Source organism: Oryza glaberrima, chromosome 8 (genome assembly GCF_000147395.1).
Source record: "Oryza glaberrima chromosome 8, OglaRS2, whole genome shotgun sequence".
In the NCBI taxonomy this organism is placed as follows: domain Eukaryota; kingdom Viridiplantae; phylum Streptophyta; class Magnoliopsida; order Poales; family Poaceae; genus Oryza; species Oryza glaberrima.
This window is the reverse complement of record NC_068333.1, coordinates 18,475,090-18,489,882: the sequence shown is the minus strand read 5'-3', so window position 1 is coordinate 18,489,882 and position 14,793 is coordinate 18,475,090. Positions and strand designations below refer to the sequence as shown.

The window sequence follows — 14,793 nt, the reverse complement described above, 5'->3', positions numbered from 1 at the left end:
AAAAATATATAGGATTTTGATGAAAATATAAGTGTAAAATAGAGAATTGTAAAATATAATCAAAAGAAATATAGGAATGATTGTTTTGTTAGACCTTGTGTTAAAATTTCTTTAAACTTGCATGGATGGAGATGTTTCATAGGATTTAAATAGTGTGAAATCCTTTTTTTTCGAAGGGGCGGTTAGAAAAATTTTCTATAGCATTGAAATCCTGCAAAAAAGAAATCCAAATTCTTCATTCAAATCAAGAGGGCTACAAGATTGGTTCTTTTTTTAGATGTCATTACATTTATATATTGTAATAATCTTTTCGTCCTATAAAAAACCAACCTAAAAGGCTAGAAGAGAAAGTACTCCCTCCGTTTTTTAATAGATGACGCCGTTGACTTTTCTCACATGTTTGACTATTCATCTTATTCAAAAATTTTATGCAAATGTATAAGATACAAATCACACTTCAAGTACTATGAGTGATAAAACAATTCATAACAAAATAAATTATAATTACGTAAATTTTTTGAATAAGATGAATGGTCAAACATGTGAGAAAAAATCAACGGCGTTATCTATTAAAAAACGGAGGTAACGGAGGTAGTATATGTTATCCTGCACGTTGCTACAGATTAGCAGAACAATTTCAAATATATAGATTAGAATGAACTATTGAACTGCAAAAATAGTACATTGAGATGCAAAAGTTCCCGTTTAGTGTGAACTATTTAACTGCCAAAATATTACATTCAGTTTATGTGAACATGCATGTTTAGCTACGATATATATATTTCTTTGAGACCAAAGTTTACATACTAGGGTACATTATTCACGGAACAACAATACAACATACGACTACAATATACAGTAATACAGGCACAAGATGGTACCATATACACCTGGCTATGAATGCACTACCAGTCTACCCTACTGTGCCAATATTTCTCCGGTTCAATGTGAACCTACACAATGTGACGCGATCAGTGTCGGCAGGTTGATGAATTGCTATAATGCTATCATATTCATATCAACTGGTTGTTGAAAACTAGCTATAGCCTAGATAGGCAGGAAGGACGTGATCATTCAAGAAGCTTGTTGCATGTGCCCACCCCCAATGCTGCAGCTAGATGCCATGCCGCATGGAGATAGGGGGTCTCCGGGAAGGCGTCGTCGGCGATGAACAGCGCGCCTCCCAGTAGGGAGGACATCTTGTGTAGGTTATGGGCCATCCTGAGCTCTGGTTCCGTGGATGCTCGCTTCGCGAATGAAACCTGAGGTAGAACAGAGAAAGTTACAATTGTTCGAGAATTGGATGGGATAGGTAATGGATGTGTGCAGCATGAATGAGAAAATCTCCATATTCTTAATACAACTTGGTTGGCCATCTCTTTGGCCAACTCAGCAAAAGAAAAAAGAATGAGAAAATCAAAATCCCAAGACTCTTTGTTGCAGTCAGAAAATAGCATATTATTAGCTTTGAAGTACTCGCCTCCATTATCCCAGTGTGGACGGCTGAAACCACCAATGGCTGGAAAGGTAGGAGCAATGTGGATGCTGCCATCAGTAATTTTGGATGCTCATTTCGGAGTGCTCTGCTTAAACACTACATGAAACACGGCAAGTCAAAATCTCCAGAAGATTAAAAAAAAAAGAGAGAAAACTTTGCATGAACCATCCAAGTTGCAGTCGTAGTGTAACACAAAAGCAGCTATAATCTAAGAAGAAAGGTGTAATGCGCAGCTTATAGTGTTGAGGAATGATGATATGCCAAATATGCATACAGGAACCGGCTTGTATGTGTCAAGCTGCAATATAGATATGGTTATCAAGCAGTTGAAAACTTGAAACAAACCAAGTTACTTATTACATGTATGCCATGTTTCTTCTCAGAATGGGCATCTTTACGCGGAGCATAAATTCTGATCTAAGTTTAACAATCATATTACGAGAATATCTCACTTACAAGTGTTGTAGTGGCAATCATTGTATAGTCTGCCCATCGCATATATTTTCTGATTCGTCCTCTTGACGTATGATACAAACTAGAAGCTATTCCAACTCCAATTAGTGAGTTCGCGTAAAGTGCAGTGTTCAAGTTCTTTCTGCAGGACTGGCACATGACTGTTAGTTGGCACTTGGTAGCAAACAAAAAAAATTCTTTAAGCGATCAATTTGAAAGTTTCAGAAATGTACTCGCCTTGGTGTCTGCAGCCCAAGAACAATGAAAGGAATAGAGGTGACAACATTAGCAATAGTTTCGCCCGGATGTTTATCGCCTGATCCAAAAACAATTTGAACAATCAGATCAGCAAACAAGATACTAGACCATTTTGTATTGATAACATTGCAGTTGGTTGTACATACATGAGAGACTACAGTGGATAGGCCTCAGACATGGGGGTCTCTGCTGCCAGAGCCGCCTGCCAACGCAATACAAAGTGTTAAGTTAGGCACAATTCTTTATGTATAGGACAAATTTTGGGATAGTATTCCCCGTGTTCGTGTTGGTGCACACAACCATATGACTCACCGAATTAGCAATCTTCGGCTTGTGCTAACACCCTCCTGCGGTTCACGAGCCAAAGGATCTATAATGCTAGTTTTGACGGCTTCATCATCACTGTACATTGACCGGCCTGCAAGTTGTACCCCGTAGAGTCCATCTAGACCTCCCAAAGGTCTTGAATCTTCACGGACTCCCATTTATTCACTTTATTTATGTGAACACTATTAACTAAGAAGAACAAATGGTACTCCTGTTCGAAAAAAGAAAAAGATCAAAAGGTAAAGCATTGTTTAAGTGTCACAAGCATATTCCACACAAACACAAAATTGGCGTGTATATATATCGGTACATGCATGAAAGTAGCTAGCGTATCCATAGTACAGAGCACAAAATTTCCTTTCTAGCTTACTAAAAATTCAGAAATGGGTTTTGACAATTGCTCTGGTATGTATGGCTAATCCAATGCCATGAACGAAAGGAAAAATTTGCGCACATTTCTTGCTCATTGTGCTCCACAATTAGGTCCAAATAAGGTAACGAGTTGTTTGCAGTACCCTTTCACATCGGCTTGGCGGTTAAAGAGGCAGAGAAAGCAAGGACCCCCTGGACTCCCTTGCTAGCCATCGCTGCTTGTTGCGCAGCAACCATGCATGAAAAAGCCATCCAACACATGGAAGCGAACTAGTACAAAACCTCAGCGGCTCAGCCCTCTCCCTCCCGCGCCGACGCAGGGAGCAACCTAAGCTCGACCAAACTGCCCCGCGGCGAAACCCCTCTCTCGAATCCGGTGCTCTTCGCCGGCGGCCGGCGTACCAACCACGGCCTATCTCGCAGTCTACATGCCTACGAACGCCTCCTCGCTGGACAAGAGGAACCTGCCGGAATCTACAAGCAGGAAAAAAAAAAACAGCACAGCGAGGCTCACCTCACCTCGCGATTGTTGGAGCGGCCGCGCCACCACCACCACCACCGCCTCCTCCTCGACGGAGAGGGCGAGGAGCGGAGGAGGAGGGGGGGATTCCGATCCCGACAGGATCTTCTCCTCCCTCGTGGTGGGGGAGAAGAAGAGCTGAAGCGAAGAGGACGACGTCTCGCTCCGTCTCTTTCTCTCTCTTCTCCCCCGGAACCCGAATATTCGCGAAGCGGCATTCCGCTACCTTTGGGCCGGGCCGTAATTGTTTCGGCCCATAGGCTTTTCTCGCCGGTTTGGGCCTTCTTGATGGGTCGAAATAGGCCCATGCATGTGCAGGCCAAACTTTAGGCCCATTCAAAGAATGGGTGTAATTGCTGGGCCTTCGCTCTCAGGCTATTCTCAGGGCTCCCAGCAAGTGTAAAAAACTGCAAAGGGTTAAGCATTTTTTTTCCTTTTTAGTATAAGTTAGTTCCTCCTGCTAAAATTGCTAAGGCCCTCGATTTTTTTAATAATGGAAATCTAAAAACAATGTGAATTTATGCCTTTTTACATGGAATGTCATTTGTGAAAATCAGTTTTGTATAGTAGCCAATACCTGAGAGAATCTCAGCTGCTACCAAACAGCACAGTGCTACCATACGTGCTACTAAACTTAAAAGTACATTAAAAAGTCAATAAAAATGTGATTTTTTTTTTAGATGTGCAACACTATCATATGTAGTACCATACAGAAAAATCAACTCAAAATTTGATGTAGATGTGAGAAAACAAGAAAGATAAATCCGTGCTGCAAATAGTGTTCAAACAATTCGCAATACTATTTACATGAGATTTTTTTTTCTCAACGTGTACATTGAATTTTGAGTTGATTTCTTATGTGATACTACTACTTGCCAAAGTGTTGCCTACCTAAGATATTTTTTATTGGTTTATGACTTTTCAATACACTTTTTAAGTTTAATAGCACCCCGGTAGCACAACACTATTTGCTAGCAGCCTAGCACCTGATATTGTCTCGCCAGTACCCTACACATGAGGAATTTTGGTGATAGGGGAGCCATTAAAAGCATAAAAACCGAACGATCAAGAAAATTAAAAAGCAGTGGACAGCTTATTCTTGAAGACTGCAAACCTAGAGTAGTGATGGAAAAAGGCTAATTATTACTCCCTCCATCTACTTTTGATAGTCATATTTCATCTTGGCACGCCATTCCTCGTAAACAAGTGATTCATTAATATTTACATTTCTTAATGCCCATGTAGCCAATCATATGTGGAAGAATAGAGAGTCACGTATTAAATCCGAAAAAGTCATTAAGATGATATGTTGGGGATTGAAATATAACTATCAAAAATAAAATTTTCAGATTTGGAAATATGACTATCAAAAATAGATGGAGGAAGTGTAGATTTCATTCAACTCGATCGTCACTTTTATATCTTGTAAGATGTCATTATCAAATTATAAGGGAACATAACATCAACCCTCTCGAGCTACCCTCTGCCATTTATTAAGTTCCTTTCACATGTTTTAATTTCCGACCTTTAATTTCTTTTCGTTGTCATTCATCCTCGCAGAGTCAAACTTCTAGCCCTCAATAATTAACAGCCTTGCTTTTTTTTTTCTACAAAGTCAAATACTATGTGTTGCATTGTTATTTGGTCCTAAAAATACAAATTAGTATGCAGTACCTGTTGGCGTGTTCATTGACACTTTGACAGCAGCATTTGGCCGCATATCCCAAGTACACAAAAAAAATTACAGAAAGAAATTAAAATAATATCCTCGCAAAAGGAAAAAAAATGGAAGCAATGATTCATGACCTCTATAATTGTACAATTATAGTCTCATAAAATAATAGTGAAATATAGTACTACTAGAATCAACAGTGATGTTATTAATCGAACTTAATTATCTCAATGCAGATCTAATTTTAATAGTACGTCCTTATCGTATTTGTACTTGCGGCTATTGTGGATGAATAAGAAATATTCCCTTCTGTTTTGTTCTTGCGCAAATCTTACTTTGACTTTGTGTGAGGTATCTAAGCTCAGGTACTATAGACACACGCTGTCCATTTCACTAATTGGAAAATAATTTTGGATTTTTCCATTATTTTTGCCACGTTTCAATGTCATCTAATATAATCGATTCAGAAACGGATAACCACAAGATAGCAATCTGATGCATTAATCTGAATGATCAAACTAGAACTTCTCTTTCACAAAAAACACATGATGGTGTTTATTTTTTTAGATGCGACAAAATAGGCTTGGCATGTTTATACCACTAAACAGGGGTAGTTATCTTCTCAAGTACGGTTGTTTTAAGAATACAGCTGACATAATATATATTTTTGTGATATAAATTAATATGTGTCTGATTTACGTTGGCTTGGTGGTGATTTCTTATTTTCAAATGAAACCAATCGGAATTGCTCCTGTACGATCGGTTCTTTTCTAATTAAGATTTGAATTTTATCCCGGTTTCTATTAGCACGATTTTTAAATTACCAAATAGTGTGTTTCGTGCGAAAACTTTTTATATAGAAGTTACTTTTAAAATATCAGATATATCCACTTATCATGTTTATAATAATTAAAACTTGATTAATTATGTATTAATGGCTTTCTCGTTTTACGTGCGCCAACTTAATATTTGTCTTCGTCAGTTTCAAACACCACATGGAAATTAAATTGGCACACGTAAAATAAAAAATTAACATATGATTAATTAAGTTTTATATATACCACATGCCCACATCTCAAAAGGCAGCTACAGCTATAGTACCGGAATAAAGAACATCTGTTGCGCTACTGGAGCTAGCACTACTGAGCACCCCAATGATAGAGGCTGAAAAAAAATACACAAATGAGATACATGAAGATTAAGATTAACTTAAGGACACTTAAAATGAGAAAATAAGTAGTATATAATTAATTGAGTTTTAATTATTATAAACTTGACAGATGAATATATTTGATATTTTAGAGCAACTTTTACATATAAAGTTTTCGCACGAAACATATCATTTAGTAGTTTAAAACCGTAAAAACAAATTGGAGGTAGAATTTACATCTTAACCCGAAAAGAACGAGCCAAAATCTTCTTGATCTTCTACCAATGGAATCAGATTCAGATTTGATAGCTTTTATTTAGTACCAGCCGGCCATCCCACGAATCGATGGGTCCACTTAGGCATACATCAAAGGAGAAAGGGTAGATACATGATACATTGTGCCACCTACTGTGATTTGAAATTTTTATATTTATTTTGATACTTTCATATATTTCTACTTTTGTCTGCAACGTTATCGAGGTTAGATCAAGACATTGTTTGGAAACAACAACAACAAAAAAAGTAGAAATACATAAAACCGTCGCTGGGCAATTTTTTTAATGCAGATGCTTGGGACGGTGATAAATTACGTGACGGCTTAGTTGACTCGTATAAAATCTGCACAGGTAACACTGAATTTTTTTTTAAAAAAAAGAAGTTGTACACACTGAGCTCTGTTAATTACCTTCATATCTTGGGGTGAGAAAATGCCAACCTTTAGGTTCGTTTTGATGGATGAAAATTAGGTCTGGTCACACACACACACACACACACACACACACACACACACACACACACACACACACACACACACACACACATATATATATATATATATATATATATATATATATATATATATATATATATTTCTAAAACACTATTGTCTTGCAGTACAATTGCTTGTCTGACCTGCTTTGAGGGGACGATAAATAATTAATTACAACTTGAAAAACGAAAATAGTTATTTCTGAAATGCGCGGCGAACATATTTTAGGTACCATGATCGAATGATCCTAACATTTCCTGACAAACAATACAGTAATCAAAGGGTAATTGATGTTATTAATCATCCACACATCTACAATTTTAAAAATAAAAACATGTATGAAACTCGATTACTTATAGAACAACGTACGATTGCAAATTAACACAAACAAAGTTTAGAAAAAAGAGTTCAGAATGTAAGAGTCAACATCAGTACGCTTATCATTGTCTAAAAAAAGTGCTGTGCTCTTATCCCCACGCACCTCCATCTTTCCGTTCCATGGGTTCCCACAAAAATAATCATAGTTCTATTATCAATATCAACAATACTATTTCTTTAGCATACTCTTTGAACAATAACATCAAATTGTTTTGTGCATGCAAACTCACTTAGAACTTGCTTTAAAAAAGAAAGGGTACTCCAACTTTGATTTTTTTTCAATTAGTATACATATTTGACACCTCTAATACCGTTTGAGTTCTATAAAGTCAACTTTAAACTTTCTTAGCTAGTAGTACAACTGTGCTAATATCCTTAAGACCTGTTCTCTTCATTCATTGGATTGTTAAAACAGATTATTTACTCTATGCTTCGAAAACTATATGTTCTCAAAAAATTTCTTCTATAAATGCGTAGACTATTTAAGCTATTAATTAAGTTTATCTATCAAAATATTTAATTTATTCCTATAATCAAATAGATAATGCATAGCAATAATCAATTCAATAATCTAAGTTTTCATAAGTTTGCTAAAAATGAACAATGCTAAGCAGGATACCTGGTGGTTTTCTTCACGTTCAGCCATGTCAACCAGTCTCGTCACCTGTTGGACCACCAAGTTAGTTGTTTGTGCAAAAGAGTATTGAGATTGGTTACGTATTTAGAGCAAGTTCAATAGCAGAGCTCATTGTCAGCTATTAACCCATATTAAAGCTAACATATATAATAGAGTTATAAAGTTGGTTTCAATTTTTCTTCTCCTCTCTCTTTCTCTCACTTATATGTTTAATGTATTTATCTTAGAGCACGTGCTAAGCTAGCTCTCCTCAATATAAGTGTAGCCTTATAGCTTATTATTATCCTTTTTTTCTTTTTATGTGGTAGGTTTGTTTAAGGGACCCAATTATCTAATTCACCGGCAAAACCAATTCCTTGCATCAAAGTACTACTAAAATGACATGTGTAAACTTGAATCATGCATGCATCGACCCTTGTCTTGGTATCTTATTTGACAAAAAATAATTAAATCTAGTGGCCGAAAATCCATCATATTGAGCTTGGAACCTAGAAAAAAAACATCAATGCCATCGATAAAAGGATTGACAAGCTAGAAGGAAAGCCCTCCTAGAAGTACAAGAAAAGCATGCACACTGGAGAAATAGGATTTTGTAGATGACATACCTTAAGTTCTAAAAAAAAAAAGGCATATCTTACGATACAAGTCCTTTACTAAAGGCAATAGTACTGCTGCCAAAAAGAAAAAAAAAATCCAAAATAACTTATATATTTACAGGACCATCAAAATAACGACTAGCCTAACCGATTGTGTTCCTCACACCTTGTAGCATTAGAGATGGCATCCAAAAGGAGAAGTACTCTACCAGGCACTAGCAATACATGAAAATGACATGTAGCCTAGTGGTTGTAGTGACATACGTACCAAGACATCTTAATTGACACAATCTTTTTCATGAGAAGCAAACGGGTGGAGTAATTAGATATAACAACATATATCATATAATTCAACACTATTTCCGATAAGATCGAACTTAAGTTATAAAACACCGATTATTCTGACAATTGAGAGAAACAAACCACCAACTTTTTCCGTTGACGTCATATTTTAAGACTTTGCACATATATAGTGAGATGGTTAGTAAATCCGGTCCTGATTATTTACATTAAACAAAAGTAAATAATAGAGCTTTCACCAAAGCAACCACCACAATGTCACGTCAATTGCTTTTCTTTTTTACAAAAGTACCATTTTCTAGTGATTTTAGTTATGTGGAGTTTCCAAAAATAAAAACATGCCTTCCTCCACCATTATTTGCTACAACAATCGGGTGCATACATTTTACACTTTTCTTTTTCTTTTTGAAAAAAAATACTTTACATTGCACTCTGATTATGGTGTGTCCTATACTCTCTATATTTCTAACTTCCACTCTCTCATTTTCCATGCACATGTTGCTTGAAATATTTTGTTTTTCATAAAATATTTTTCTAGGAAAGTTTTTAAAAAAATCATATTAATATTTTTTAAGTCTTGTAAGCTAATACTTAATAAATGGTGTGCTAATTCGTTGTTTTGTTTTGCATGCCAGACAGAAATGGTTTCCCAACTCAAACACAACTCTGTTTATGAAGTTTTTAACTGTTGCAGCTTTTTCCAGAAACTCCAGCTCCCCAAACAACCCAAATTTTTACTTAGATTCAACTAATCTATTGTTATAAAATCTTAAAAAAATATCAAAAACATGAACCCAATTTTAATACTACCAACTAGCTGCTTCTCATAATCTTAAATTTCCTTAAGCATACCTCGGCCTCACGTTGTGCCACCACCGGTAGCGGGTCTACACATATTCTAGAGCTAGAGCAAACTATATTATAGCAAATACTTTCTACAAAAATTCTATTTCAATTTGTCCTAATTACATACTCCCTCCATAATTCTATTTCAATGTGGATAATGCTAGAAAGTCTTACACTGTGAAACGGAGGAAGTAGAATTTTTTATATTTTAGTGGATTATTATCGACTAGTCCCCTCACCCACCCACTGTGAAACGGAGGAAGTAAAATTTTTTATATTTTAGTGGATTATTATCGACTAGTCCCCTCACCCACCCACCCCCAGCCCCAGGTCCCCAGTGACCCGGGAAACGTCGCAACCAAAGCAGTAACAGCACACAACACACAAGACGCGGTCACGCCGCTGGCACGCACGCATCCCGCCGTGCACCCACCACCGCACGTGCGCCGTCCGTCCCCGATCCGACGGCCGCGCGCCCCCCTCGCCTCGTGCCGCGGAGACCCCCCCACGGCTGCTATTTACGACTACTACCAGCTGCGTCTCCCCCCCCCCCCCCCCCCCCCATCCCCAACCCACGCCTCCCTCGCATCGCCCCTCCCCGACACCGCCGAGATCGGAGCAGGCGCCGCCTCCCTCCTCCCGCCTCCTCCTCCGCCATGGCGCCGTCTCTGCTCGGGGTCAGCTCCCTTTCCTCCTCCTCTCTCTCGTTGCGAGTGTTTGCTGCGCAAACGAAGGATGTGACGGGGTTGGTTTGTTGGTTTGTTTGTTTGTTTTTGCCGCTGGTGCAGGGGTTCACCAAGTCGCTGGCCATGACGGTGCTCTCGGAGATCGGCGACAAGACCTTCTTCGCCGCCGCGGTACGCCTTCTTTTTCCACCTTGCTCGCTCGCCCCTGTTCGTTCTGCTTGTCTCAGAAGGGTGTGGATGCGCGCGCGGGGTGTTCGACGATATGCCTCCCTCGGGTGCCGATGCGCAGTCATCTCTCCTTTTTCTCTTTTCTTCTCTTGTTGGAATGCGGCGATGTGTGGGTCTTGGCTCGTTTCTTGGTGGTGATTGGATTGGGGTCAAGGGGAAGCTGGGACTGTAGCTGTGAATCTCGGTGAAGTAGTAAAGCAGGTGAGCGGTGTGTATCCAATTACAGGGGACCAATTCATACTGTTTGTTTGCTAAGAACGGGATCTTCTACTTAGCCAAGATTGTGAGCTACGTTTTGTTCCCGTTCCTCTGTCCGCTGGTGAATTTGGCTAGGAATTGCTTGTGTTCTCAAATGGTCCCATTTATCTGTGGCTGGGAACTCTCCTGTTCACCTCTCCACTTCTCCGGCTGGGGTTCTATGCAGCGCCCATGTTGGCACAGAGATAGAGAGAGCATTTGGTTTCTTGGACGGTTGTGAATTTCCTCACCTGCCACATGAGTTGGCCACTCCTTTTTCTGCAAGGCTGCTGCTAGTTTTAATGAGAGGCTTGTCCTCTTCCACACAAAATTTTTTCACCGGGATAGTAACCTTAGAGAGAGTGAGGCACCGGTGGTTAGAATGTTGCCTCTTCAGGTTCAGGGGGCTGTGGGTTTCAGAGCGTCTGACATAGCAAGACGAACATATTCCTTTCTAGTGATACACTCCACTCTGAAAAGCTTTTGTTCTCCTTTTGCTTGGACGGCTATTATTTGAGCACTGCTTTACTTACCCTTTTTACATCTACCTTTGTAAGATTCTGGCCATGCGCTATCCCCGGAAGCTTGTTCTTGCTGGTTGTCTCACCTCATTAACAGTGAGTATTTTCAACAAAAAAAAATCATTCATCAGTATAGGGTCATACTTTTTGTGTGCTTATTTGTGTTGAATTTTAAAAATACAGGTGATGACGGCTCTATCAGTTTCACTTGGTTGGGTTGCGCCTAATCTGGTAAGTCACTGTAAGAAATTATTGGACCTACTATAAAATTAGCACATCAAGTTTTTTTTTTTTTACTATGTCTAAAGGCTTCCACGTATTCTTGGCACATTATGTATACATATATTTGTCGAAATATGTGTTTTCCCCACCTGGACTGCATCCACATTGGACTCAGCGAGTGCTGCTTACATTATAATATGGTTAATGGGTTGATAATTTTTGAACAGCAAACCCAGTAAAAGTGGGATCTAAAGAAATCATACCAATGTCTTGCTAAATAGGTGTTCATATTCTATTTGACAATGATAGTGTAATAAACTTTTTTTCTGATGGAACTTCTATTTCTATATTGATAGTCCTCACAAGTACAGTAGTTAAGCATGGATGGGTGATACACTCACTGGTACCTTAGGGTGGATAGTACTGACCCTGTTCCTGTCAGCTGTATTGTTGCAATGAATTTGCCAAATTCTTTACATTGCAAGATATTGCAAATGATAGTATTGTATTGAACAGATATCACGCAAATGGACTCATCATGTGACCACTCTGCTATTCTTTGTGTTTGGCATTTTGTCATTGTGGGAAGGCTTCAAAGAAGATGGGTACTTAACTGCTTCTTTGCCATTCAGTTAACCTTCAGCTACTAATATTTGGTCTTTTAGTGAGTGACTTTAGTAATTGAATAACTTACCATGCAGAGATTCAGAAGAATTGGCTGAAGTGGAAGCTGAGCTGGTCAGCAAACTTTATCCATGCCTTATGTTATAGTGGACTGTAGTTCAAGTAACCTATTGCTAAGTTTTGCCTAATTTTCAGGATGCTAATTTTAAAAGCAACAAAGCAGAATCGAAAAGTAAATCTAAGGTCAGTTTACAAGAGGCGTGCCCATTATTAATCACTTTTTGTGCTCCTTTCATTGCTGTAGATTTTTCTACTTGTGTACAGTGAAAATAGAAGTCTTGAGCTCCTTTCTTTTCCCATCCTTACTCATTATCTCTAGATATATTCAGCTATCAAAATTTTTGTGTACTTAAGAGAATTCTTAAGAACAATATATATGTAGAGTATGTTGAAGTAGTTCAATGCAAAAGTCAATGTGAAGATTTGATCATGTGTACTACACATATTTTGTGCACATTGTACATACTTTAACATGACCTAGATTTGTATATATTTTTACAACCTTTTGAATTATATAAATAGGAAATTTGGAAAGAGGTGAAAACTAGCCGAAATTCTCTATTTGTTTCGATGTTTGTGAACAGAAGTAAAAAAAGCAGCTGTTATTTTGGTGATAGGCAATATAAAAAAATAATTATTGATGGTAATCCTGGCTTGTTTACCCTTTTCAATTGGTCAACTTTGTTTTTCACTATTAATTTGATGCAACTCATCCTTGTTCAATTTTAGGCAAATGATGATAAAAAGAAGCAGCAAAGACCATTTGTTTTGCAGTTCTTCTCACCAATCTTTATAAAGGTACGAACTAGTACTGATTAAGTGATTATATGCACGGTATATTTGACAAAAGATACGGTGCTCGTGTTTTTTCTGGAATTTTAACAAGCTCGTTTGTACTTTGTAATTGTGCTGTAGGCATTTTCCATTACATTCTTTGGAGAGTGGGGTGATAAGAGTCAAGTAAGTTCAACTTCTGCCTTGCAATGCAGTCAAGCACTTGTTAATTAGCTAATAATTCTGAATCTCTTCTCAGATTGCTACTATTGGTTTGGCTGCTGATGAAAATCCATTCGGTGTTGTCCTGGGGGGAGTTCTGTACGAGCTACATCTTCTGTTTCCCTTACACTTTTTAAATGGTTTATTATGTGGTCCTGACTAAACCTACTACTGTGCATAGGGCCCAAGCACTCTGCACTACCGCTGCTGTTATGGGTGGGAAAAGCTTGGCCTCTCAAATATCTGAGAAAATGGTAGGAACAATTGCTTCATCCTGCTTTTGTACTGCCAATGGAGTGCCAATGTTCTGCATCTGATGCAATTTTTACTTATCTTATGTAGGTCGGATTGTCGAGTGGAGTGCTATTCCTGCTGTTTGGTATCATGTCATACTTGTCAGGACCAGAAGGAGAATTATAATGCCCCCAGAAAGTCATGCATAAGGAGAATTATCATGTTCATCATGGCCGGTTAACAAGCTTGTTTTCACTACGACTTGATCTCATCTGAGTAGGTGGACGATGGCGACGAAAGCGCTGATCCTTTGCAAGGAGGATGGCGATTACTTAGCTTAGTCAACACATTGTAAACATTTCACTCATCATTCATAAATAACAAGATGGTACCAAAGACTCTACTGGTTGCTTCGTGTTAGTCCCAGCACCAGGCAACATTCAGCCAAAACTGTCGGAGTAGTTGCTGCATACTACCATACTATTTTTTTGGTCGCAACTATGCATAAGAACTGCTAGTCTTCGGACTAAATTGCCTGGACTGAAGAGGGGTTACAAATCATAAAAAGTGATTTCAGAATTAGTTGTTTTTCTAACATCACCCTTCACTTTTTTAAAATCTTTATTCTTTGGGATTTCGGATTTGTCCTGCAGAGACTACATTCAACTGGACTATAAGACAGGCAATGTGTGTGCTGAATCAGTCGGCATGAAGCCAGACTCTGTGTCTGGGAGCTCTGAACCACAGGCCAGAATTAGTTGCTTATCTCTTGTAGGAATAAGTTCATCTGATGTCCCTTAACTTGTTTACGAATCCGATTTTCGTCCTTCAACCGAAAAACTAGATACAATGGGTCCCTCAGCTATGAAAACCAGTGCAAAATAAGTTCCTCGGCGGTTTGAACGACGGTTCTAGCTGACGTGGCGTCTACGTGGCTAATTTGACTTGGTCTTCATCTGACGTGGAATTGACGTGCCGCTAACGTGGCAATTCAATCCGAAAAAATATTAAACCCTGTGGGACCTACATGTCAGTATCACACATAAATTAATTAAAAAATAGTGGGGCTCACGTAGGCCCCACATGTCATTCTCACCCCCCACCACTTCTTCCTCCTCCATCCCCATCTCCCCTCTCCGGCCACGGTCACGGCGGCGCCGGGGACAACGACCTCAAGAAGGCGGACGAGGCCAGTCTTGACGCCCTTCC

At 38.7% G+C, this 14,793-nt stretch overlaps 2 protein-coding genes across 3 annotated transcripts; one reads left to right on the top strand and one right to left on the bottom strand.

Annotated features, from left to right (window-relative positions):
- Positions 1 to 675: 675 nt before the first annotated feature.
- LOC127781137 (uncharacterized) lies at positions 676 to 3,588 on the bottom strand. Of its 2 annotated transcripts, none has more exons than XM_052308045.1 (7): positions 3,423 to 3,588; positions 2,522 to 2,747; positions 2,356 to 2,411; positions 2,189 to 2,267; positions 1,955 to 2,093; positions 1,481 to 1,594; positions 676 to 1,262 (listed from the first exon to the last, which is right to left on the bottom strand). In XM_052308045.1, exons 2-7 carry the CDS (start codon positions 2,692 to 2,694, stop codon positions 1,071 to 1,073), a joined length of 753 nt encoding a protein of 250 aa, XP_052164005.1. In that variant the 5' UTR covers positions 2,695 to 2,747; positions 3,423 to 3,588; the 3' UTR covers positions 676 to 1,070. The 2 variants fall into 2 exon arrangements, with proteins under 2 accessions (XP_052164005.1, XP_052164006.1); XM_052308046.1 differs by having other exon boundaries at positions 3,428 to 3,588.
- A 6,748-nt stretch (positions 3,589 to 10,336) lies between these two features.
- On the top strand, positions 10,337 to 14,115 carry LOC127782984 (GDT1-like protein 5). The gene is made up of 12 exons (XM_052310279.1): positions 10,337 to 10,453; positions 10,565 to 10,633; positions 11,485 to 11,544; positions 11,632 to 11,679; positions 12,187 to 12,275; positions 12,372 to 12,408; positions 12,490 to 12,537; positions 13,084 to 13,152; positions 13,270 to 13,314; positions 13,388 to 13,449; positions 13,532 to 13,604; positions 13,693 to 14,115. The coding sequence occupies exons 1-12, from the start codon at positions 10,433 to 10,435 to the stop codon at positions 13,768 to 13,770; spliced, it is 699 nt and encodes a 232-aa protein (XP_052166239.1). The 5' UTR covers positions 10,337 to 10,432; the 3' UTR covers positions 13,771 to 14,115.
- Positions 14,116 to 14,793: the final 678 nt, after the last annotated feature.

Bases quoted from the DNA above. Each gene is read 5' to 3' on its own strand.
- LOC127782984 (XM_052310279.1), top strand. From the start codon at position 10,433: ATGGCGCCGTCTCTGCTCGGG. The intron at 10,634-11,484 runs GTACGCCTTCTT...TACCTTTGTAAG, and splicing joins AGACCTTCTTCGCCGCCGCG to ATTCTGGCCATGCGCTATCC. The intron at 13,605-13,692 runs GTAGGAACAATT...TATCTTATGTAG, and splicing joins CTCAAATATCTGAGAAAATG to GTCGGATTGTCGAGTGGAGT.
- LOC127781137 (XM_052308045.1), bottom strand. From the start codon at position 2,694: ATGGGAGTCCGTGAAGATTCAAGACCTTTGGGAGGTCTAGATGGACTC. The intron at 2,412-2,521 runs GTGAGTCATATG...TTGCGTTGGCAG, and splicing joins AGCCGAAGATTGCTAATTCG to GCGGCTCTGGCAGCAGAGAC. The intron at 1,595-1,954 runs GTAAGTGAGATA...TGTTTCATGTAG, and splicing joins TGATTGCCACTACAACACTT to TGTTTAAGCAGAGCACTCCG.